Raw genomic sequence first — 25,550 nt, 5'->3', positions numbered from 1 at the left:
ACTTAATTATTTATAAATGTTTCAAAATTTTATACTTTATTATAAAATTATTAAATTAAATCTACATAATTCCATGTGGGATAAATTAAGAGAATTTAATTTAATATATTAATTATGTAAATATAATAAAATCCCTGTAGGGTAAGATTATTATGTTCACATAATTCATGTCCATTATGTGATCTTAATCCACTTAATGTATATAATTTTATATAATTAAGGATGCTGTGGCTACTCCCTAATTATTTAAAATTATGTGGTTCACTTGACACCAAAGTATAAACTGAAGATTAAAATTTTATTAAATCCAAAATTGCCTGTGAGCTAAATTTTAAATTTAATAAAAATTATATGAACTTTATGATAGATTTAATTAAACAATTAGTTTAGGAAAATGAAGTTTATTATCTATCTTTATTAAATTTGTGATAACACTATTAAATTAAATCCCCATAACTCCCTGTGGGGTAAATTAAGAGAACTTAATTTAACATATTATCCTAATTAATTATACAAATATAATAAAATCCCTGTGGGGTAAAATTATTATACCTATATAATTAATTACAAGTTATGTATCCATTAAGGTGAATTTTAATTAATATATAATTTTATACAAATAAGGATGCTGTGGCTACTCCTTAATTATATAAAATTATATTTTCACTTTGACATTAGGTATTGGGCTCTACCTAAAAGTAATTTCGTTATTAACATAGTAGACAATCACTGAGATTAATGCTCCTAGTGTGGTCGTCCGAAGATCATTAAAAACCGTTCTAGATATGAGCATTTGTCCCAAATTCATGTTTTCTTATGTCAAACCACAAAATTACTTACATTTTATTCATATTTTATTCATTTTAGGAAGTTTTATGAATATTTTATGAATAATTTTATGAAGTTTTATGAAACTTAATGTGCTATATAAAATATTCAACATATCTTAATGTTTGAATGTTTCTAAATATATCTAGCACTATAAAAGGAATTTATGTATAACATTTAAATCATACAAATCAAAATTAATTGTATTAAAAAAAAAGTTTGCCAAATAAATACAAATTAATACAATTATTGTATGATAATAAATTAAATGCTTAATTCCATAATATATAATTAATTATGCATTTATGACCATATAATATCTTAAATATTTGCACTAATAATTAATTTGTATAAATAAGGTAAATATACAAATTAGTACAATTAATTATATGAAATGAATTAAATGCAAAATTAAAAAATATACTTAATGGCAGATTATCAATTAATTTAATCAATAAATTACTTAATTGGTAAATAAATATAATAATTGCGCACTTAATTGTAAAATAATTAATTATTCACATTCTTAAAATATCACAATTATTGTAATTACATGTAAAAATAAAGCATGTAATTAATTTACCAAGTTAAAAACTTTCCATAATAACTTATTACTAAATAACATATAATATATGAAGATATATGTTAAATAAGAATGGAAAGTTTAAACAAATGTAATTTAATTGACTAAATCAATAAAAATAAGGAAATAAAATAAAATTCCAAAAATAAATCAAAATAATAAAATTTCGGAATTTTCTTAAATTTTTCTTAATTTCCTTTTTTTTTTTTTTGAAAAATCTGCCCTGAAAAACGACACGTCGTTTTTAGCTATATGAAAAACGACACGTCGTTTTTACTAAAATGAAGGCTGGCTGCTCACACGAAAAAACGACACGTCGTTTTCCACAAGAAGGAAAACGACATGTCATTTTATGAATCTGAAGACTGCTTCAGAAGACGAAAAACGACATGTCGTTTAAACAAACGACAGCAGCAACAATACTTGAAAAAACGACACGTCGTTTTTCACAAGGGAAAAACGACATGTCGTTTTAGTAAACGACAGCAGCCAAAAAACTTAAAAACGACATGTCGTTTTCGAGAAACGACACGTCGTTTGGGTCGTCTTCTTCAGCCAACCCGGGTCATTTTGACCCGTTTTTCTGCACGTGGGTCCGACGGACCCGACCCAAACCCGATCGGTGAAGAGAATTTTGACGACCAAATTACGTGTTTTTAATCCCGAAATGATCCAAATGAAAAAATAAAGAGATCTATGTGGATTTTATGCATCTAAAACACGTAAAAGTCGATTTTAATTCCAATGAAGATGAGTTGGGTCCAAAGGTGTTCTTCAAAAAAAAAATTTCCAGATTTTGATGTTTATTCAAATCTTTTTCATGCACGAAATCACTCTATAATTTTATATTAATGTGATATTGCAATAAAGATTTAAAATATACACCCAAAATATATATATAAATGTATATATATATATTTTTTTTTTTTCTTAACGAAGAACGAAACTTAAAACTTTATGTATATATAATATATATCACATAAAATTATCAATTCAATATGAAATATATATAATCATACATAAATATATAAATATATATGAAAGATGTATATATATGAATAACTTTTATGTATATGGATATATATGTATGTATATGAAAATATATATATATGAACTGAATATGAATATATATATATAAACTGAATGTATATGAATATATATATAAACTGAATGTATATAAGTATATACGTATGAAAATGTATATATATAATATGAATATATATATATATGAATGTATATACGAAGAACAAATATATAACATATATATGAATATCGAGTGTATATACGTGTGTATATATATATATATGAAACTCAAATACAATCAAGACAGAGATAAAACCGCTCTGATACCAACTGTTAGACATTTATATAGACTAAAACATACATGATTATGAATAAAGTGCGGAATTAATAAATCATATATGCACTATAATTTAAGGATCGAAATACCTCCAGCCATTGATTCTTGAGCTTCAAACCCACATAAGCTTTGATCTGCAAGGAAGCTCGGTTGATGTGGGTAATCGGGCTTCCTCGCTCTCTCAACTCTCTTTAGATGGATTTTGCTGTTATGAACAGAATGAGTGAGGAGCTCGGGGACCGAGACCTTATATTTATAGGTGAGATACTCCATCAGTATCTGCGCCACATTAATTGTCAGAATATTTTGACAATTAATTCAGGAAATCAAATCAGGTAATGAATATAGAAATCTGACCATATATAGAATATTACATAATTGATTTTGTCCAGATTCAATGAATATAAAATATTCATTTAACAGAAAATCAATTATTTATTTATTTCCTTAAATAGAAAATCATTTCCTTAATTAGAAAATAATTTCCATAAATAAAATATTCTAATAATTCTTTCTTTACAGAGAGAGAGAGAAAGAGTGAATGACTCAGAAAATAGAAAGGAAAGGAAGTTTTTTCTGTTATTTGTGTTAATTGAATCATTTAATAAAACGACATGTCGTTTTTATCTTTTATAATCACTAAGTAAAATGACATGTCATTTAATTAATTTCTCTTTATTTATTTAATTTTTTTAAACGGAAATTTATTAACTCTTCATACTGCTTCTATCATCAAAAATGTTCATATAATTTTATTTTTATTTTTTTTTTCTAACGATTGGAATATTATATACTACAAACAACTTATAAGTTACGATGACTAGCCTAAAAAAATGACTAACAAAACAATAATAACAATAACAATAATAATATATGTAGATATTTTGAAAACTTTATATTTTGAAATAATTTAAAGTATTTTAAAATAGTAATTTTAGTTTGAAATAAGTTAATATCTATAGATATTTATCAGTTTAATGTATTTTTATGAGATTAATATAGTTTTAGTTCCGTGAGCATATTATTACTATGTAGACTTATTTTTCATCAATCTAAACACTTTTGTATGAGATCAACAAATTAAGATTTCTTTTTTTCTTTTTTGTCAAATTATGGATGATTTGGAGGTCCATGATTTATGGAAGAAGCTCATTACAAGACTAAAAGAATTTGATAATTACAAACGCAGCGGTTCAGTGAAAGAAGGTGAGATTGAGAAACTTCAAGAGAAGGGTTTACGTTTACAAGGCGGATTGTTTGAAAATCTTTCGAAATTGAATGAAGAATGTCTCAAACCTCATTCTAAGAAGAAAATAACAAATGTGAAACAACTCAATCGTGTTGTGGCTGATATTGAATCTTTGAAGATTGATATGAAGAGACAAATTGAGTATTTGGATAAGTGTGAAGAGAGGTTTCAAAAGTACAACATACCAAAAAGGCACCAAAACAAGACAAAGCAACCTCTAAACATCTATGTTCAAAGATTGAATGAGTTTATTGAATCAACTTGGAGAAAACAAACCAAGATGAACAGAGCAAAAGGGTATTTCAATTTGATTGAATTGATGAGAATGATTGACTTGAAAAATCCAAGTAATAAAGATGGTCTTTTTGCTTTCACTTCTTTAAAGAATTCTCTTTTTAAACTTGGCACTAAAATCTCTACCTTCCTCATTGATTATGTCTTTTTACTCGTTGTTGCTTCCAATGCAAGTCACAGAATTGTTTCCCTTAGTCTTTCAGAGCTTAAAACTGTCATCGAATGCTTATCTTTGGAAGGAAAAATTTGTAGCTCTCTTGCTATGAGTCATGTTGTATTAATGGTGGAATTTTTTATCAAGGCTTTGGACCTTGAAGGACCCTTGTTGAATAGCGAAAAGAGCGTTGACAAAGGCGGTGATAGAGTGTTTTATCTTAGTGATGAAATAGAAGACTATGTAGTTCATCATATCATTATTGAAGTTCTTCGTTTGGAGGTGAGCTTTTGTAGTCCTGATTTTCCTATGATGCTTACAAATGATGTGTTATTCTCTATGTCAAGGCATCTAGTTGATAATGTTTTTGAGGAGAAATTGAAGAAAGTTGAAGATGTAATTACTGTTGTGCGCAAGTATGTTATTCAATTCGAGTATGATCATCTTTCTAAGGAGTTGAAGTGTTTGAGAAAAGTTTTGGGAGATGGGGTTCATGGGTTATGGACTCAACAAGATCCTATATGTTAATGACTTTAGATTAGTGTTGATTACCAGAGTTATTTATGAAACTTTAGTATGATTTTGAGTTTATGTGAGGTACTTAATTTTGATTATTTTTGTTTAATTCAAGAATATTTTATTATATTTTTGATGCCCTAAAATTAGTGTGGTAACATTTCATTGAGTCAATGGAGATTTTTCAATTTCTTTGTCTTAATAGTAACAAGAGTTTGCACTTTTTCAATCACAAAGATACAAAACTTTTGATGACAGTTCAAGAAATAAGTATTCATCAACATTATTCACCCCATTGGTACTCTCAAATGAAACTAAAACACAAGCAAATCTTATTGAGAATGATGGAGATGATGTCAGTAGTAATAGTATGATGACTAAAAGCCTATGATCGAGTTGAGAAGTGATGTCTGTATGCGATGACTAAAAGCCTATGATCGAGTTGAGAAGTGATGTCTGTATGCGATGACTAAAAGCCTATGATCGAGCTTTATAAATTAACAAATTAACACTTAAATTAACAAATTAACACTTAGTTAGGCTGTTACTTCCAAATGCATGTTGAGGAACTGCTTTCACAGGCATTTTAGTTGCGATTTTTACAGAGCAATTATCCTTTACTTGTAAGGCTGGGAATGCGATGTGCTATCAGGTGAGATCATTTTCGAAAAAAACTAACTAGAGATTTATCATTAGCTAACAAATTAAGACTTACACCGTCATGTTGTTATACATTGGTGATGAAACTTTAGCATAAAAGAAAGAACATTTGGCTTACAAAGAGCCATTTCTTATTGTCATGAACTTCATCCCTGAGCAATATTGATCATCAAATTTCATATCAGATTCTTTCCAATTTGATCAGTGTCTCTTTTACCAATAAGGACATTAATTATTAGTATGAAAGCCATGAAATAGAGAGTTTTATGTAAGAATTCAAGATTGGTGAAAAGACATCATTAGTGAGCTGCCCATATAGCTTTTGAAATGGCTTACACTGTGTGCAAATTTGGTTTATAATTCTCAAACCAATAATCCTCATTAAACAACACTAATCTATTCTAATAGAGAGCAGAAAAATGAGCATTGAGCAGTGAAGGCAGTCAAGTAAAGTTTATTCCATAAAAAACTTGTAGCTAGCTTCTTTTATGTCCATATGACATTAATTTGTGCTTTAAATTTTTCGTATATACTTTTGTTTTTTTTTTTCTTCTGTTAAAAGTGATTACTTTTGATAGACTTAACAGCAGCCATGTAACTTGGCCTTTGGTGCAGATCATTTCAACCCCAAAACAGAATCTGGGAACAAGGGCATTAACAAAACAAACTCAATATTTAAAAGAAATGAAAGACAAACTCAATATTAGAAATGAAGAGTCTCATAATTTCAAGTACTAAAACAACACAAATCCTTTGAATACCCTTAGAATACTTGAAACTCGAACACAAAACAAATTATTAGGATGATGATGCTGCTGCTGCTGATGTTGAGTTAAGATCAAGTTTCTTCCATATGTTTTGGTACCCATCATCTATTGTTTGTATAAGAACTTTCAATTTCTTTTTGGTTTCTTCATTTATAGGAGGCAGCAAATATGTTTGCGCCCTCAGCTCATTCATCTTCAAATCCAAAGCCATCAATCTGTCCGTAAAGTATTTATGAAGAGAAGATCCATGTAATATGTATGGATTATCTGTCAAAACCTCAGTCATCTTAGGACAACAAAAAACAACTTCAACACACAAAACTTCTTTAAGTATCATTCGAAGCAACTCGAACTCTATGTCGCCATCATCACTTAATAACTTCCCCGGTTTTGGCAAAACCAAACGCTTATTCTTTTTCACCATTGTTTTTGTCAATTGGATCACAGATACCAAACTCTTGATCACAATGGAATTTGAATTTTTCTCATCATTATCCAAACTTAGTAGTTTTATCATAGCTTTGAAATCTTCAAGATTCTTCATTATTTCATTCCTATCACCCAAAATCACAATCACCAGAATAAATTCACTGATGAGATCAGACAAATATGAACCAACAAAAATCAACGACATCTTTATGTACTCAAATGCATTCTTTTTTTCAGATTCATCAAGCCTTTCAATCAAGCTTTTTCCTCCATTCTCTCTTCTCTTTTCGGCTTCTCTCTTCCAATACTTCATAAACTTGTGTAAATATCTCAAGTAATTCTTGAAAGATTGATCATCTTCATGCTCACCATCACCAAGAAATAATGGAAGGTTGTAGTTTAAGCATTTGTCATCGAATTCATCCACGCGCTTCTTAAGAGAAAGAGCTTGTTTGATCAATTCTACGAATTTCAATTGTTTCTCGAACGCATTAAGATCTTTACTCTTAAAAATTGTTAGTACAGCCTCACCTAGAGAGCTGAATTCTTTTTGTAAATCCGGGGCGCTGCTTTCAATTTCTTGTGAGTAATATGTTAGTGCCTTGGAAATGTTTGATGAGACAACAAGCCATGCTTCAACTACATCCATTGCAACAAGATGAATAATCTTTACTGGTTCGTTCTTTCTAGAGAGAGAGAGAGGGAAGGATGAGTTTAAGAGGCAAGGAAAGTATAAGGAGAAAGAAAAGGAAGTTATTTCGGTTATTTTTGAGAATTTGAATCATTTAGTAAACGACATATCGTTTTTTATCTCTTACAGTGATCAAGGTAAAACGACCTGTCGTTTATTTAATCTATAATTGCTTTTTTACTCAATAAATCCTCACTTTTCATATCCACTTGTATTTTTGTTGTATGATATTTCTTAGTATTGCTATTAAATACTAGTGGTGTCTGACACCTTCTTGCATTGTGATTGTTTAGCAATATTTCTTAAAAATTATTTTATTAAATTATATGGAACCCAATATTTAGTAGGACCAATAACGATATTAACACATAAAAATGTGTTAGGTGCCACTAGTGTCCTTTACCATTTCTCTTTCTCTTATTTGTGTGAATTGAATCAATTACGACACATACATTCATTTATTGATCCTCATATTAAATACCCAGTCTATTGCAAAATTTTATATATCCCCATATGTTTTTTGGTCCAAGTAGAATATGTTTCTTTTTTTTTTTTTTAGGAAAAGAAGTAGAATATATTTCTTTTGAAGACTGAGTCTCAGGATTAAACGATAGACTGAGTCAGCAGACAAAGTGTGTCCAATAATCATTATTGAATCATAGCAAGAGAATAGAGAGGGGCATTTTCGTAATTTCACTTGCCCTGTTTTAAACTTCCCCTGTTTTATAAACACTACCTGTTTTCCAACCAAACAAAAATTAAATTCTCAAAACTAAACAAAAATAATTCTTCATGACTCCATTACGATCAGTATTGGAAGGAATCATAACTCGGCGGATAATCCTTCTTTACGCAACAACGTGGACGATTATGTTAACGGTAACGGTGGCGGTGGCCTCATTTGCACCGGAGTTTGCATTCGTTATGGCCATATCACCATCGTCGTCGTTTTCCAAGTCTTGTAATTCAAAGGGGTCGGTAAGAATACCATTTAGCGATCCATTAACGGAGGTCATATGCTTCCCATCCCATATGGTAAAGAGATCCAAAATAGATCTCATTGTCCCTACAGTCTTTGCCGCTCTAGTTGTCACCGCTTCTGCTTGCTTTGTTCGATCTTTCGCCTTATATGGTAGTTAAAGATTGATATTATGATATGTTTTCAAGGAGAAATTGAATTGAAGTTTTTAAATACTTGTTATATCCAGTTTTTATTAGTTTTAGCTTTATAGATAGAAAACGAGGTTACTTAATTGAGTTGAGTGATGTAAGCATTATTCTCTTTTGATGAGTATTTGGTCATTTTTCCAAAATGAAAATGCTATTAAAATGATCACTGTAGTCAATATTCTTGAATAAAAATGTATGATCAGTTTTGTAATAATTTTTTTTTTTTTGAATTATCCTATATACTATTTTTTTTTTATTTTTTTTTCAAATTTACGATTTGGGCTTCTGAAGTGATTGCAGCGCTAATTGCAATAGGAATTTTTATAAGATTTTTTGTTACGATTTAAGTTGCAGCGCTAGTTGCAATAGGGATTTCTATATATAATTCCATAAAAATGTAAAAAAAAAATGTTTAGGAGTGTATAAATGAAAAAAAAATCTCTTTTTTTTTTGGTTGTTGAAGCATAAGAACATACATTCTGAGACCATTTTTAAGCCACTAACCAATATAATCAAGGAAAAATAATAATAATAATTAATAACATTACACTTCATTGTTCAGTGTGTGTCACAACTCACAATCATTATTCCTCTAATTATTATACTATGACTAACCTTCACCGGCACCGGCACCTTCAGGCAGAATTTGGAAGGGCTGCGAGGGAGGCGGGCGGTTCCGCCGAGTTGGAAGAAGATTTTGAGGAAGTACTGTACCAGCATCCGAAACAGCCTGCAATAGTTTTCCTTGCAGAGGCAGAGGTTTTCCTTGGGAAAGATTCTCAATCACATCAGAACCCAAATCAATCTGGCTTGAATATTCAGCCATGTTGTTGGAGAGTTGTGGAGAATAAGAGCCCTGATGAGAATAATTTAGGTAAGTCTCATCAGCAGAAAAATGATTTGGTGATTCTGATATAATGCTTGAGTCTGAGTTGGTTTTGGCATCAGGCATTGTTGAGATAGGACTGTTATTTTGAGGTTGAGGAGGTTGATCATTAATACATTTCAGCATCATAGACTCTAAGTAGTGCAACTCATACATTGTTTCATCTCTTTCCTTCATTGTTGATTTTAAGAGTTCGAGTAAGTCTTTCAGGTACTCCTCTTTCTTAACCATTTCCATTTTTGTTGATTCTAGCTCAGCTTGAATGACCTGCAGCTTATAATTTAACTCTATGTTTTGCTGAGATGAGAACAAAAAAAAAGGACATTTTGTTAAGAAAAAGCAATAATAAACTCATAAATAAAAATCAAAATAAAATCAGTTAGGATAGGAAGAAGAACATAACAAATAAAATATCAACAAGGGGCCATGCATATTCCATTTTTCTTTTTTTATGAACAAAAAAAATTAAAAAGAGAAATTGATAAAAGTTGATAAATATATACATATATAGTCGCCATTAAACCTACCCTATTAACAAAAATTGGAACATCACTTTTGTTTTTTGGTAGATGGAGAAATTATAAATAAATTTTATTTATATATATATAGAGAAATGATAAAAGTGACTACCCTTGCCTAACATTCTTTTAGGTGTGAATAGTTTTTAAGAAATTTTGTTAACTATAGAAAGTGTTGAAATTATTGCCTAATAATAATACTCATATATAAATAAAGGGATGAAGCTAGAAATAAATAAAGTACATTCATAATATTATATTGTTATTAGTGCAATTTAATATTAAGTCCTAATGATTATAAAAAATCGCTAACAAAGGGCGACACCTCATTGTGACACTAGTCACTATGATGACTAAAATCATCTCCAATATAAAATGTAAATATTGTACTAAATTTAGCACAAAAATAAAAAAATGTTATGACACAATAACATTTTAAGAAGTAAATTGGTCTAAAAAAAATAAAATATCATTAATAACAAATAATAAATTAAACATTTAAAAAATTACTAATAGTAATATTATAAATAAAATGTAAGGGATATGATTTTGTCCCGTGATGTGCTTTCACAGAATGTATTCCGTGATACATTAAATGGATCTCAAGGTACATTAAATGAGTGTCAGGGTACGTTTCTACTTTTGAAACCTAATTACCTCTAAATCAATCTCAGCCATCAGATCAAATAACTCTTTCATCTGACGGTTGTCGTACATCACGGATTACAATCCGTAAAAGTACAACAACGGGACAAAATCATATCCCATAAAATGTATGTATTAAAGTATATTATTAATAATTAATGGTAAAAGTATAATTAAAAAATAACATTTATTGTCGGCCAACAATAAATGCACACCATTAGAGAAACTTTTTATTGAAAAGTACTAAAAAATAACAATACACCTCCTATTTAATACTCCAATTTTGGAGATACTCTAATAATCATGCTCATTTTAATACTCAGTGGACTTCAAAATTTTAATAAAAATTATAGAATTTTCTATGATAAAATATAAAATATTACATAATTATGATAAAATAACTTTTAATTTAATTCCATTTTACATTAGTTAGTAGTTTCAAGTTAGAACAATATTAAAATTGTATGAAGTTTTGATAATTTACTACTACACCAAACAATATTAATTAATAATAATATTTGACAAGACTATCATATACCTCAAATAATTGCAAAATACATATATAATTGCAAAAGTTAAGAATTCTAATAACAGTGGAAAGAACTCAAAATATTTCGTACAGAAAAAAAAAAACAATACCCAGAAGAGAAAACAAAAGATATAAATAAGAAAAGTGACAGCTTTAATGATCAAATATAGAAAAGAAGAAATGAAAATGACTCACCTCTTGATAAAAGGACAAGGCTGAACCCAATTCCTCCATGATAATGCTTTCAAGAAAAACAGAGGAAATTACAGAAAAATATTTGGTGGTAAGGGATTTGAAATGAAGTGAATTGAAAGTCATTTATTTATACACTTAACAAAAGTGAAAACAATGGTACAGAGAAGTTTAAATAAAAATTTCCAAAATAATTTTTTTTTCCTAAATTGAATTTTATTTCCCTGGATAATTTTATTTTTTTTTTTTATCAAAGAAAAGAAAATTTTCATTAACCAATACAAAACACCATACAGGTGCTAATTTTAGAAATGTTTTTAATTTGGGTATTTAAAAATAATTGTGTTATTAATTAGTATTTAAGTGGTATTGGATTAAGTTATATGTCATATTTTTATATAATATTAAACTTTAATATAATCATATAATATTTTCTTTTTATAAAATTACAGCAAATATCCATTACCAAAATCCTATGGCTTAGTATCACTATACAATGTAATATTACGTAAAAAAAAATAAGGAATCCTTATAGTAAAAAACTATCAATAAATATCAATACCATTAAAATAATAATAATAAATAAATAAACAAGTAAAAACAAAAGAAATTACCGTCTATCTTAACCCATTTTTCAAGAAAAATAAAAATAAAAATAAAAAACCACTTCGATAGAGCCAAAGAAAATGGCAACTGAGAATCAATTGCATGAATTTTTCATAGGAGCACACATTTTACTGTAGAGGAATTTTTGATATAAAAGAAAAATTAAAGTTCAAAAATCATAGCACCGACCATTTTTCTCCCAGTCTCCATATCGGGTTGGTTCGGGTCCTCTGGGGCCACCGATCTCACCAGTCTCCGTGTTCAGGTCAACTTCATCTCCATCATCCTCTTCATCACTATCTTTATCGACTTCGTTCTTCGCGTCGTTTTCCAGGTCTTTCTTTTCATTATTGACGCTTTTTTGAGCTGAGGAGCAGATGAGTCTACTCGCCGGGTTCGGAGGATCGGATCTGGCGAAAGAGGAAATCAATTTTGGAGTCGATAGATTCGAGATTGATGAAAAGATTCGGCTAAGATTTTTCGCCATTTGTTTCCTTTTTTTGTTTCTCTGCAATAAAAAAAAGAAAGAAAGAGAAAGGGAAGTTAGGGAGGGAAACTCGGAAGTAGTAAAACGATGTCGTGTTAGAACATTTGAAAGCTACCTAGTGGATTTGGGCCTTATAAATCGACAAAGCCCAAATATTGATAAAGCATTAGGGGGCTGGGCCTAAACTGAATCTAAAGCCCAACCAATATTGAAGGGATCCCGGGATAATTGTTTCATCTATACGTAAAAATACCAAAAATACATTTTACAAATTTACAGAATCGTTGTTTTTTTGTTTGTTCTTAAAAAACATTGTTTTGATGTTGTGGAAACGTAGTAAATATGATGTTGTTTTCACTATACAAAAACAACTGTCTATAAAAATGAAAAGAAAAAAAAATCAGTAACAATGTGAATAGAATTATAATTGGAAGTGTTTTATATAAATTTTCCTAAAATAAATGCTTCTGAAGCTGGCAAATTAGTCTGACATAAAAAATACAAAACACTTCCAATATATTTTTATTATAGGTAATTATATACAATAGGCGCCTTTGCAAGACTGGCAGAATTGAATTTGGTGTAATTATAGGTAATTGTTTTTTTTTTTTGGAAAATATAGTATTTATTGGACCATATTCAACATTTGTAGATCTATTTAAATTTAATCCAATTATATATTAAATATTATATTTTATCATCTAATCAGACCTAATTAATTTCAATCATCTAATATATTAGGTTGGATTGGTTCTATGTATTATATATACGAAAATTTACACCCCATACTATATTTTCCTCATTTATTTCAATTATACTGTGATACGGCCGTAATTTCTTTTTTACTGTACATTTTTATACTGTCTTCCTATTTTGTGTATTCTAATATTATTTGATTAAAAATAAAACTATTCTTTGTGTCAGCCTAGAGTTTTGCATGTATTTACTTATTATTTATTTATTTGTTTTTTGTATTTTAAGTGATAAAAAGTTAATGTGACTGGGTATTGTCACATTTGTGGCAGCTTTTTTTTTTTTCCTTTTCTTTTAATTCAATTTAATCATCATTTCAATACAATTACTCTCTCTTTCGCACCACGTTTTGGTGGTTTATAGTTATACCCACTATCTCATTTAACTATTCATCATCATCTTCTTATGTTCTTTTTTTAAAAAAAAAAAAAAAAAAACACATCCAGTTATTGTCTTAGGGGCAAATTTTACAATTTTTTTTTTTTGTTGTTGTTTTCAAATTATAATGTTCTCTCTATATTTTTTCCTATTTATTTGTTGGTTTTTTATCTAACTACTTTGCTTGTTTATTATCTATGGCTATTACTCTATCAACGTCTTCTTCTCCAGTTGTAAAAAATCTCCCAAAAATGCCTCAGAAAAACTTGTGTCGATCCTCAATGGGTAAGAGGAATTTTAAGGAACACCCCAAGCCTTACCTCACCAGTTCCAAGCAAACGCAAATTTCTTGGTGAAACTTCGAAGAGGAGGATGTCCAAACGTCCTTGTCTTGTGGTTGAAATTCAGACTCAAATTTTGAGTTGGACAATGAATTTTTACATATGTCCAAGCTTGATAAGGTATTTTTTAGTTGTTTTTGTGTTGTTTTAGGGGTTTTCTTGTAATTTATCTTACTTACTCCTATATTTCTATGGGATGTATTACTTTCATATGTAATATGTCTTTTTTCTTCTTTTTATCTTGTCTTTGTGTGCTTATTTTGCTTGAATGTAGTATTTTGTTGTTTAACAGTTGTTTTTGTGTTGTTTATTATTGTTTTGTTTATATGTAGAGGAAGGGTAAATCCCAGTTAAAAATGTTGAATCAGATGATATTTTTGACAATGTCACTGTAAAAAAGGTTGTAGAGGTGTGTTGTTTTTTAATTTTTGTGTTACTGGTTATTTATGCTTCATTTGTTTTTGGGTTGTTTTCGTGTTGTTTTAGTGTTGTTTTTAGTAGTTTTGATGTTTCTTCTATAGGATTGGACTCCGAAGTACAGTTGTTTGAAATATTTTTACAGAATATCAGTAATTGAACATTTTAATTAACATACAACAACATCAAAAAAATAGTAGAAAACAACCAGTCGTTTGTTCTTTTGTTTTTTGTGGTCCTGTTATGATTTGGTTGCCTACATATTATTCATATCCCCAATTTACAATAAAATGTAGGTTACTAAGCAAGAACGACTCTAGAACAACGTTGAATACTTCAACGTGAATTAATAATCGATTGTTTGTTTTAATACTTGTGCAATAAAGTATATTAATTTGTATTTTTCTCAATATAGGATGTATTCTAATACAATTTTAGATGCTAGTGACTGTTTTTGATTTATGAATTTCAGATATAAGTTTGTTAATTTTTTTTATTTTTCGTTTTTAAAATAATCTGGTGGGTTTTTAGTGTCTAAATTTTTTGTTTCATTTATTATTTCACCAGAATTAATGGGTATCTTCCGGGTATTTTGGTGTTGCTGGGCAGGTTCTATGCGTGAGGGACGAAGATGAAGTCATTAGTATTGATTTTCTGTGTCTACAGTATAAAAGAAAAACAAAAGCCCAATCCAGTATAAAAGTAATTTCTGGCGTATAACAGTATTTTTGTAAAGATTAAGCTAAAAATCAGTATTTTTGTAAGTTTCCCTATATATATTAGTATATTTATTGAATTAGTTTAAATTTATCAAATATTTTAAGCATATAATTTTTTTTTTGGATCGAATGAGATATATCTAATGTATTAAATTTAATATTAATTGGATTGAATTGGATTCATACAATCTAACAAAAATATTAATTAATTCGATTGGATATTGAATGTATTGGATTTTTTAACGTCTCATCAAACATCTGATCGAATCCAATTGTATATTCAAAAATAACAATCTATCTGATCCAATTACAATTGAATATCTAATATTTAGTGATTGGTTATAATTAGATTGGTCGGTTATAAGTGGATTGGATCTATTTATCCACACCGCTAAAAATAATTGCACAATTAGAATGCATGTTCAGATACATGTTTACTAAAGGGGAATGAGAATCAATTATATAAGACTGATTCCCATTAATTTGTTTACTAAATTTTAGAATGGGAAAAGGGATTATTTCACAAATACACAAAAATAACAAAAAAATTACAAAAATACAATTTCACAGAATTTTAAATATTTTTACAATTTTTTTATTTTATTTACAGAAAATATGATATTTTTATGTTGTACGCTTGTTAATTTGTTGTTGAGTTTTTGTTATGTGTATGTTATTTTTGTTGTTATTTTGGTGTTATTTAGATGTTATTTTTATGTAGTTTGTTTTGTAGTTTTCGTGTTATTTTTATGAAAAACTGTAAAAATATATAAAAAAAAATTATTTAAATGTAAAAATATAATTTTTTTTTACAAAAAAAATAATACCTTACGTAATTATCCCATGAGAAAAACTAATAGGGCACTCACAAATTAAGGAAGAAATAAAAAGAAAAATTCTCTCCTCATTTTTATAAGAAATACCTTTACAATAATAATTTAGTCAAATTAAACTGTTTTAATTATTTTTTCTAGTGATGTAAATAAAATAAAATAATTTGGATTTTATTTCTAATCAATTTAGTAAACAACAAAATAAAATATTATTTTTAATTATTTTTTATTTTAAATCTATTTATTCTCGTTAATTATTCTCATTTCATTTACAGCAAACAAAGCAACAAAAGAAAATCTTCTTTATCAAATGAAAAATAGAATAATTTTTCGGGTCGGCCCGAGTCAGTGCTTTTCGGGTTCAATGGGCCCTGTCTTTACAGGAGAGTACATAAAAGAAAGGGGATTTTTTATATATATACGTTATAAGATAACTATTTATGGAAAAAGCGAAATTAATTTTAATTGTTAAAAATAGGTTGGTTCTACCGAAATTATGTACTTAATTATTTATATTCTTATTATTATGTTGTCAGCGCCACTATTGCTGACTTGGTTTTTTTTTTGGTGTACTTTTTTTTTTTCTTTTAACATCAATTTTTTTTTTTTCCAAGTATCATTTATTTTCCAATTACTTTAATGGTTTGGGAATAATACCATTGTAATATGTTTTTTAATCTAACCATTTCAACAAGTGGAAAAATATATTTAAAATTCAAAGCAATTTTTTAATTTATTAAATGTTGTTAATCAAAAAAAAAATATTTAAAATTATGAGATATTATTAATGAAAAAAAAAAATAAGACATTAAATACTAAATAGTTTGTGAAATAATATTTCATATACATATTTTTGTTACTTATTCTAGTTGGTTAACTTTAAAAATTATAATTTTATTTTCATTAACTTATATATTGTTGATCATTATGTTATTTTTTTGTTTGTTATTTTTATAGCAACTTTCACGTTACCTTTTAATATATTTAAAATTTAATAAAATACAATAAAATACAAAAAATTACTAAATAGCTTCTCTTAGTAAAATAAGCGTAATTTTTTAAAATATATATATATACTCATTGTATAATATTTATTGAAATAATTCTATAAAATAAGTTTATAAAGAATATATACCATACAGTAACTTTTATATATAAAATTACAAATAATTTTTAGTAATATAAAATTAGTTGACATATTGAATTTTGTTTAATTAATTGGTTACTTTTTTTTATTAAAAAAATATAAAAGAAACTATTAGGTTACTTTGAAGGAAATTTTTTAATTATATACTTAAATATAAAATAATTAATAAATATTACATTGAGCGCTAATAATGTACTACATATGTAAATAAATATATGCTATATTTTTTGTCGTTATTGTCAAACTCAAATGGCACATTGTTTTTCTTTTTTTTTTTATCATTTTCACTTTTCTTTATGCTGATTAATCTTTCTTTTTATTTATTTATTTTATTTTTTGAATCAATCTCCATTTCTATTTTTTACAATTAAAAAAAAACAACTACATCATTTATCATATTGATTAAAATATAATATTATTACAATTTACTTATTAAGTTGATCATTTTGATACGTGAATAGTGTATAATTTTTACCATCACCAAATAAGATATTTAAAATAAAAAAAAAATCATTTAGTTTCTTTTATAAATTATTCAAATAAAATAACAAAATTTTTAAACTCAAATAAAATCAAATATGTACCATACTAAAAGTATTTTCTTTTTATTGTGACTAATCCAGAGAATATTTATTTTATATTATTTAAGAGTTACTAGATGTTATCAAAAAATAAGGTACTACAATACTAATTAATTTTTTTTAATAAATTATACTTAGTATCTCATATGCATCTTCGTTACCTACCAATAAATTACTTTTAAATCATATTTTTTACTAGTTAGTTACTTTTAAAACTATAATTTTATTACTAAATTATATTATTGATCAAGATACATTTATGTTATATATATATATATATTATATAGCTACTTTATGTGCCTCCAAACATATTTAGAATTAATAAATTATAATATAACTTATTTTTATTTTATATTTTTTAAAATATAAATTTAAGATACTATATGATTTTTTTTATAATTAATTTTAAAATTTATTAAAATTGTTCTATAAAAATAAGTATATAAAAAATACAATTTAGTTACTTTCAGTAATTAAAAAAAATAATTTTTTTAGTAACTTATGGAATTGGTTAGTATATTTAATTTTGTCTAATTAAATTTAATGTTTGACTTAGTGTAACTTATATGATGTTTAAGATACTATTTGGTTTATTTACAAGTTATTTTATACATCTATGAAAATAGTTTTATAACATATGTTTATTTATAATTTAATCTTGTAACTGATAAAATAAATAAAAAAAAAACCTTTTTAGTAACCCTATTAAGTTGTTGATACATTAAATTTTGTTTAAGTTTAAAGATTAATTATTTATTTGTTAAAAAAATATAAAAGAAACTAAAATGCTTCATTTGATCTTATAAATCTTCTTTGGTGAAGGAGAAAGATATATACTTCTCACATATTAAAATGATCATCATAAAAAAAATTACAATGATATAACTCTTAACTCTATTTGGGTAGTAAAAAATAATTTTTTTTAAAAAATTGCAAAAGAAAAAAAGAGAGATACATGAAGTTGGAAATTTATTATAAAGTTTTTTTAAAAAAATAATAAAATGAAAGAGATATTTAGATGACACTCAAAAAAAAAAAAGAAGAGATATTTAGATGCTATGTACTAAGAGAAAAAAGATAAATAAATAAATGAAGTTAGATTGATAGTTGAATAAAAAAATGAGAGTTATTTTTAAAAAATAATAAAAAAATTATATATGTGTAAAGTTTAAATGAAAGTTTATGAAAGAAAGAAAGAATGATGAATTTTATCCGAAAAAAAAAAAATCGTGAATAATGCACTAGTGACGAGAGAGAATGCCGAATATATATGTATATGACTTTCGTTACTTTTATCTATTTAAATTAATATGGGTATCCTTATAAATAAAATATAATTTACGTGTTTGAGTGTAATTTTCTCTAAAAGAAAAGATTTTGAAACGCCGCCGAACTGTTCCTCCTTGTCCTCATCATCAGCTCTCGTTTCCTTCATCTCTGCCATAATTAATAATCATTTGGAGGAATCCCAACACTTCATCACTAGGTCTTTCTTTTTTTTTTTATGCATATATATACAAGTTACTATACAATCTTTTCACCAAATAAAGTTCATCACAATTAGTTTATTACTATTTGTTTTTATGTACAGTGTATAAAGTATAAACCTTGGTTAAACCCCAGACACTAAAAATGGAGGAAGAACGAAAAGACTTAAATTTATGTGAAGAGTGCAAATTCAAGCATTCAAAATACAAATGCCCAGGTTGCTCTTTTCGCTCTTGTAGCCTTCCCTGCGTTAAATCTCACAAGCAACGAACTGGTTGTACTGGCAAGAGGAGCCGGACTCACTTTGTCCCTATTTCTCAGTTCGACGATAATCAACTCATCTCTGGTACTTTTTTTTAATCTATTGACTTCTTGAAATTTATTTTCTTTTCTTGATTTGAATTGGGTTGTTTTTTTGGGTGTAGATTATAATTTGCTTGAGGAGGTGAAAAGGGTTTCTGAATCTGCTCAAAGAATGAGAAATAAGCTATGCAGATATAATCATTATAAGCTACCGTTTCACCTTAGGAGTGTTAGAAGTGCTGCTGCAAGTAGGAGAACAAAAATTTTGTTTCTTCCAAGTGGCATGGCAAAAAGAGAGAAGAATCAAACTCACTATGATCAAAGGTAGTTGGCTTTTAAATGGTTCCTTTCGAATTCATGGATGGGAAGGATCATAAGTTTTTAATGTTCAGTATTCTTGGTTGAATTTACTTGTTTAGTTAGAACTTAGTATAATGCTTTGATGTTAGTTTGCTTATTGGTTTTTAAAGTTTCTTTGATTGATATGCTTTAGGAAGAAATGCATTTACTGGACGATCGAGTGGCGGTTTCATTCAACAGATGTTGTGTTACTTGATAATGAGTGAGCTTGGTGATTTCTAGCATTTTGAGTTATGTGTTAAGGTCTTTACTTTCTTAGTGGTTAATGAGTTTGATGCTGATACAGAATTGATGAAAACCTGAATATCTCCTCCATTGTTGGGAACCATTTAAAGCCCGGTCCTTGGAATCATCAATTGAAGCGATTTTGTGATGAAGACCTGGAAAATCTTAGGTTCTTCATCAGGAAATATCAAAAGGTTTGCTATTGTTTGTCTTAGAACTGATTACTTTGATAGTTTTAGAATATATGAGCTTGATCAAGGTAAATGTAACCAAGTGTTTGTTTGCATTGTCTTTGTGCATAGTCTTGTGTTACTTGATTGTTATTTTATCAGTCATTCTTTTTGCATAATAAGTATGTTTGATTGAGACAATCTTGAATTGGGGGTATTTTCAGGGGTCAACTTCACCTTTCTATGAGTTAGATGTTAAGGTTCCTCTGAGACAACAATTAACAAATAGGGTGATTTTGGAGTACCCTGCCATATATGTGTTTACCCCTTCACACAATATTGATTTTGAAGTCATTAAAGATGTTTATCCCTCTTCTCACAAACCGGACTTCAGAAATTTTGGAAGCAATAATCGATTAAAGATGGGAGGTGTTCCTTTTAAAGAGGAAGAAATAGCCGAAACTGACAGCTCATTGGCTCCTCAAGTCTTTGATCTTATGAAAAATGAGAGCTCGGTGAACTCAACATCCCCACAACAGTTCACCAATCAAAGTAAGTCTGGGAAAGTACCAAATAGCACATCAAGGGGAGCTTTGTCTGCAGGAGCTGCAGCAGGAAGTGCCTTCCAATCTCCTACCAATAAAGGAGAGCAATTTGATGAGTTGGATTTTGATTTTGATCAGGGGTTAATAGACGCATACTCAGATTTGATTGCAGAAATTAATCCGGACGATTTTCTTGATTTGGAAGGTCTACTTAACAAGGAAGAAGAAGAGACTGATGACTTAAAAAACTTAAGTGGCGATTTTTTCGGTTTGGAAGGTATACTTAACAAGGAAGAGACAGGTGCAGAGGATGAATTAGAATTAGAGGAAGGAGAGATTGCAGAATGAATTAGTCCAATGGAAGAAGATAGAAGTTAGAAATGAATCATTGGTTTGAGAAACATCACCAAATTCATCAAATCTGTCACTTGAGTGCTTTTCTGAGGCAATAGATGAAATCCTTCAGATCAAAGAAATGGATATGAGAGAACTCTTTGATTGCCTTCTCTTGTAATTTTGCTGTTACTAACTTTGAAGGTTCAACAATTTTGTCCCTAGAAAATGAAGGAGCTGTGCTAATATAATATATTATGTAGACAAAACAAAACATGAAACTAGCAGATAGTACAACTGATCAATTTTGTTGTGTGTTATAATTTTATTGAATAGTACCATACAGGGATTTTTGAAAGCTAGAGGAGCCTGAGTTATGATATGAGTCATTATTGTATTTTTATCTTTGTTATCAAAATTTTGGTATTCACCTGCTATTAAAGTGAAAGTTTGGTACTTTGGTTGCAATTTTCTCTTATTGTTATTAGGATTTTTAGCGCATATATCCATGAGTTCCACTTTGTATGGTAATTCAATGCTTGAAATAACAAACTGTTATCGAGAAAAAAAACTGACAATCAAATTTTTGAGTTCTACATAACAAAGTTCTTTTGAGTATTTTTTTTTAACAATATGTGAAAGTATATTTGTAAATCTATTATATTTAGAAAAATATCAAAATTATTCATAAAAAACTTAGAATGTTATATAATTTTTCTTTTTAAGCTAAAATAACTTGATTATTATTGTTTTTTCTAATGTTTGTTATGAGGTTTTTTCGTTTTTAAGTCTGAAAATATTAATACCATTACCCTTATAGGGTGTTCTCAATCCTTTCAAAAACTTGAACTCTAAATATCCTCTTCAATCTTAATACAATAAACTTATATATAAATAATTTTAAATTTATTTTTCACAACAATTTATCAAATTCTTAAATATGATTCAATCAAAAGTAAATCTAGAGTAAAAAAAACTATGCAATCATATTCTCCACTGTAATATTCTAATTAATCGGATTATTTTAAGTTGCTCATACCAAATGAACTTATAAAAATTAAGTCATTTATGCTAATAATCCTAATTATGAGCTTATTGGGCGTGGTATTATATTTTGTGAATAGTTAAGGCTTTTTCATAATAATTGATTAAATCAAAATGAGTAATGTATGATATAATAGTAAGACTAAGGTGCCCTTTTAACATTTCTATATTATTATAACCAGATCTCAAATGTATGTTTCACAGAGAATTTTTGTGCTTGATTTACTCCCCCAACACAAATGGTAGTTTTACTTTTACTTGACCACAACAAAAGTAGAGCGAAGATTGGAAATCATAACCGGACACTCTCCCTTCTCGTCATACTCAGCAAACTCTCCATCTGACAAGTCTATCTCATCAAATTTTGTACCCTCAAGCTACACAGCATAACACAAGTCGTTGTCATTGTCATTGTCATCATCATCGTAAGTAACAAAGACTGAAAACAAAAACTGGCTTATAACGAAAAAGGCGAATCCAGAAAGAAAAACTTACAGATACAGCCTTCCACCCATCAACGAAAAGGTAGTTCAAAGGTTCATAACCCCTGCATTCAAACATCATCAATGGGCTGAATTTCCCTGCCTCACTATCTCCATGGCTCAGTGGTTTACCGCGACCCGGGATCATTGTGATTGTTCCATCCCTCCCGCAAAACTTGCACTGAAACACAAATATTAGTACTAACTTTGGTAAAGTAATGCCAATTATAAGTGGTGCAGTTCCCCACTATCAAACCATAAATGAAATTAAAATTGTGTTGAAAAAACCAAGACGAAGAAGAGCCATGCCACCAAAACAAAGGAAATGGGAACAAGAGAATTAGACTTTGAAAACAATTACTTAGCCTCCACAAACTCAATCTAATAAAGGCCATGTTTTATCAAATGAACTGCACGAGCATTATAGTTACAAGCAAGAACTCGGCAAATCACAGAATTTTGTCTTTAAGACTATGCTAGCATCATAGAAACTCAATACTTATTCACACAACTAAGAGTCTAAGACAAATTCAGCCAGTTTTGTTGATTGATCTTAAAAGATTTATATCCCTATACCTTAAAGGTCGACCCAATCACAATTCAGTACAGCAGCATAGGTTGAAGAAAAAAGAGATACAATCTTTTTTTCCACCCTAAAAAGATACAGATAGAATGTTGATAAAATACAACTACTGATTTGTTATACATAAATGCTGAAGCATCATAGAATGTTGGTTGTGTGAGTGTGTGTGTGTGTAAAAGGGAAAGGGGTTCTAATCCCATTGTGATTATACAAATAAGCTACTAAATTGCAGTATAAACGAAAACAAACCTGTAGACCAGAATCACCAGATTCAATGGCATAAAGTTTTACACCGAGATAAACAATTCAATGGGAAACCAAATTGATCTAACATGTTTATAAATGTATTACCATCAAACCAATCCCTATATAAAGCAAGCATGAAAAATTGGATTACTTGAAAGGAAAGGAAAGGCATAGAAATTACCTTCTGAGAAAGATGAACTGTGCCCTTGCCTACAGCGAGAGGAACAGTCTCACTCAATGTCAAAGAAGTTTCTTTCTGTGTCTCTTCTCCACATCTTCCACATTTCAACTACAACAATCAAAAAGACAAATATTACCCAGATTAAAGATTAAATTTATAACAGTATAAACACTAAATTAAATTTATGGAAATAGTTAAGATATGATAATGGATTACAACTACGATTATACATGAATGATGGAAGTAAGCAGAATCCCTAATTTGAACAGAATAGTAGTTCATTATACGAGGCAATGGCATAAGAACAGAGAAATTGGAGTGTTGGAGAGAGAGTGACCTTGAAGAGATAGGAGAAATTGGGGTCATCGCAGCCACCTTGAGGCTGAAGATCGGTGAGGTTCTCGAGCTCAGCGGTGATCTGAAGCATATAGTTCACCATTTTTGGGTTTTGGCGTCAATCCAACGCTTCTCTTTCTCACAACTTTTATTTTATTTTAAGCTTTTATCATCATTTTCCAATATTTTTTTTTTTTTTTTTTTTTTTTGAGAATATCATTTTCCAATATTTGAAAAAAGAAAATGTACTCTATTTTTTTTTAGTGTAATATTACTATTGATATAATTTAATATTAAGTTTTATTTATTTTATTTTAATAAAAATTAAAAAAAATCTTAACAAAAAATTATAAAGTGTAACCTCGTTTTAATATATGTCTCATAATAATACTCAAAGAATAAGCACACATATAGCTTAGCTTCCATAAACTTTGTTTTTAGAAAGGAAATATTAGAACTTTATTAATAGAATACTCAAAGAATAAGCACACATATAGCTTAGCTTCTATAAACTTTTTTTTTTTAGAAAGGAAATATTAGAACTTTATTAATAGAGATAGTGGACAATCAACAAAGGCAACAAATCAAAGGGACAATTATCATCTATAATAATATGGTCAAGGAGATATAAATTCAGTTTAACATAACAAATGAAAACATTGCTAAGAGAAGCAAAGAGTTCTTACAATCATGAATAATAATACTGAACTTAAAAAATATTTCAATAGAATTATAAATAGTAGTAACAATGTTGATGCAGTCGGTTTTTACTTGAGCATGAACCGTTGAGTTATTCTTTAACCAATTAAAGAGCTTTCTTTACACCAAGAGCCTCAACCATATACGTACGCACAACACCCTCCACACAGCACACACGGGCCTCCACCATCACACCAGCAGAATCACGAATGATTATGGAAAAATCAAACTTTCTTGCACTGTCAAAAATTACAACATCTGTGTTAATTTTGATCATATTAGCCAATGGTTTCATCGCGTGCTCAACCTCCCTAACTGAACCAACATAACTTTGAGGAGCAGATTTATTATTTTCATGAGCAATATTCAACATCAAAAAAAGTAGCAGAAGACCTTACAATGTTAAAAGCAACAAGAGTAGAAAGATTCCAAACTATCTCATTTTATGCTTTCCAAAGTTGCCAATGTATTACACCCTCATTGAGATAATTCCAGCAGTTTCGAACAATAACACAATCCACCAACACATGAGAAATTATTTCTGGAGCTTTTTTGCAAAGTGGACAGAAAATCCACCCTTACTTTTTTTTTTTTGGTGATAAGCATGAAATTTGTGGGGAGACAATTGACTAAAGCACACTATAATAAATTCTTGCACTTTGGAAGAATCTTCAAATTCTAGAGTTTTCTCTAAAATCCATAGTTATGATTATTATAAGAAGCACCAAAAAGCTCAAGCTGCAGCAAAGTATGTTATTTTGACATAATATCTCCCTTATTTTTTACGATTTCAAAACCATTTATTTGGATATCTCTCAAACT

General features: G+C 28.3%; 5 protein-coding genes across 8 annotated transcripts; 2 read left to right on the top strand and 3 right to left on the bottom strand.

Moving 5' to 3' along the window:
• Positions 1 to 3,753: 3,753 nt before the first annotated feature.
• Positions 3,754 to 7,665, bottom strand: LOC133037406 (uncharacterized). The gene is made up of 2 exons (XM_061114627.1): positions 6,406 to 7,665; positions 3,754 to 6,283 (listed from the first exon to the last, which is right to left on the bottom strand). Exon 1 carries the CDS (start codon positions 7,487 to 7,489, stop codon positions 6,443 to 6,445), a length of 1,047 nt encoding a protein of 348 aa, XP_060970610.1. The 5' UTR covers positions 7,490 to 7,665; the 3' UTR covers positions 3,754 to 6,283; positions 6,406 to 6,442.
• A 416-nt stretch (positions 7,666 to 8,081) lies between these two features.
• On the top strand, positions 8,082 to 8,791 carry LOC115715159 (uncharacterized). Its single transcript, XM_030643980.2, has one exon. The coding sequence runs from the start codon at positions 8,324 to 8,326 to the stop codon at positions 8,669 to 8,671; it is 348 nt and encodes a 115-aa protein (XP_030499840.2). The 5' UTR covers positions 8,082 to 8,323; the 3' UTR covers positions 8,672 to 8,791.
• Positions 8,792 to 9,210: 419 nt separating this feature from the next.
• Positions 9,211 to 12,592, bottom strand: LOC115712319 (uncharacterized). Of its 4 annotated transcripts, XM_030640579.2 has the most exons (3): positions 12,267 to 12,406; positions 11,475 to 11,520; positions 9,211 to 9,884 (listed from the first exon to the last, which is right to left on the bottom strand). In XM_030640579.2, exons 2-3 carry the CDS (start codon positions 11,511 to 11,513, stop codon positions 9,312 to 9,314), a joined length of 612 nt encoding a protein of 203 aa, XP_030496439.2. In that variant the 5' UTR covers positions 11,514 to 11,520; positions 12,267 to 12,406; the 3' UTR covers positions 9,211 to 9,311. The 4 variants fall into 4 exon arrangements, with proteins under 4 accessions (XP_030496439.2, XP_030496440.2, XP_060970609.1 ...); XM_030640580.2 differs by lacking the exon at positions 11,475 to 11,520 and having other exon boundaries at positions 12,267 to 12,592; XM_061114626.1 differs by lacking the exon at positions 11,475 to 11,520 and having other exon boundaries at positions 9,211 to 9,854; positions 12,267 to 12,590.
• Positions 12,593 to 19,096: 6,504 nt separating this feature from the next.
• Positions 19,097 to 21,552, top strand: LOC115712196 (uncharacterized). The gene is made up of 6 exons (XM_030640446.2): positions 19,097 to 19,219; positions 19,325 to 19,567; positions 19,647 to 19,848; positions 20,018 to 20,086; positions 20,171 to 20,303; positions 20,504 to 21,552. The coding sequence occupies exons 2-6, from the start codon at positions 19,366 to 19,368 to the stop codon at positions 21,170 to 21,172; spliced, it is 1,275 nt and encodes a 424-aa protein (XP_030496306.2). The 5' UTR covers positions 19,097 to 19,219; positions 19,325 to 19,365; the 3' UTR covers positions 21,173 to 21,552.
• A 717-nt stretch (positions 21,553 to 22,269) lies between these two features.
• Positions 22,270 to 24,238, bottom strand: LOC115715191 (uncharacterized). Its single transcript, XM_030644020.2, has 4 exons — positions 24,031 to 24,238; positions 23,694 to 23,801; positions 22,697 to 22,864; positions 22,270 to 22,578 (listed from the first exon to the last, which is right to left on the bottom strand). The coding sequence occupies exons 1-4, from the start codon at positions 24,130 to 24,132 to the stop codon at positions 22,456 to 22,458; spliced, it is 501 nt and encodes a 166-aa protein (XP_030499880.1). The 5' UTR covers positions 24,133 to 24,238; the 3' UTR covers positions 22,270 to 22,455.
• Positions 24,239 to 25,550: the final 1,312 nt, after the last annotated feature.

This window comes from Cannabis sativa, chromosome 4 (assembly GCF_029168945.1).
Source record: "Cannabis sativa cultivar Pink pepper isolate KNU-18-1 chromosome 4, ASM2916894v1, whole genome shotgun sequence".
NCBI lineage: Eukaryota > Viridiplantae > Streptophyta > Magnoliopsida > Rosales > Cannabaceae > Cannabis > Cannabis sativa.
The sequence above is the reverse complement of the archived record's forward strand: the minus strand, read 5'-3'. Positions and strand labels throughout refer to the sequence as shown.

Coding starts and splice junctions, on each gene's coding strand:
- LOC115715191 (XM_030644020.2), bottom strand. CDS start 24,132: ATGGTGAACTATATGCTTCAGATCACCGCTGAGCTCGAGAACCTCACC. Junction 22,865..23,693: donor CAGTTCATCTTTCTCAGAAG/GTAATTTCTATG, acceptor TTTGTGTTTCAG/TGCAAGTTTTGCGGGAGGGA. Junction 22,579..22,696: donor ATGGGTGGAAGGCTGTATCT/GTAAGTTTTTCT, acceptor TATGCTGTGTAG/CTTGAGGGTACAAAATTTGA.
- LOC133037406 (XM_061114627.1), bottom strand. CDS start 7,489: ATGGATGTAGTTGAAGCATGGCTTGTTGTCTCATCAAACATTTCCAAG.
- LOC115712319 (XM_030640578.2), bottom strand. CDS start 11,597: ATGACTTTCAATTCACTTCATTTCAAATCCCTTACCACCAAATATTTT. Junction 9,885..11,474: donor CCTTGTCCTTTTATCAAGAG/GTGAGTCATTTT, acceptor TTCTCATCTCAG/CAAAACATAGAGTTAAATTA.
- LOC115712196 (XM_030640446.2), top strand. CDS start 19,366: ATGGAGGAAGAACGAAAAGACTTAAATTTATGTGAAGAGTGCAAATTC. Junction 19,849..20,017: donor CAAACTCACTATGATCAAAG/GTAGTTGGCTTT, acceptor GATATGCTTTAG/GAAGAAATGCATTTACTGGA. Junction 20,087..20,170: donor GTTGTGTTACTTGATAATGA/GTGAGCTTGGTG, acceptor ATGCTGATACAG/AATTGATGAAAACCTGAATA.
- LOC115715159 (XM_030643980.2), top strand. CDS start 8,324: ATGACTCCATTACGATCAGTATTGGAAGGAATCATAACTCGGCGGATA.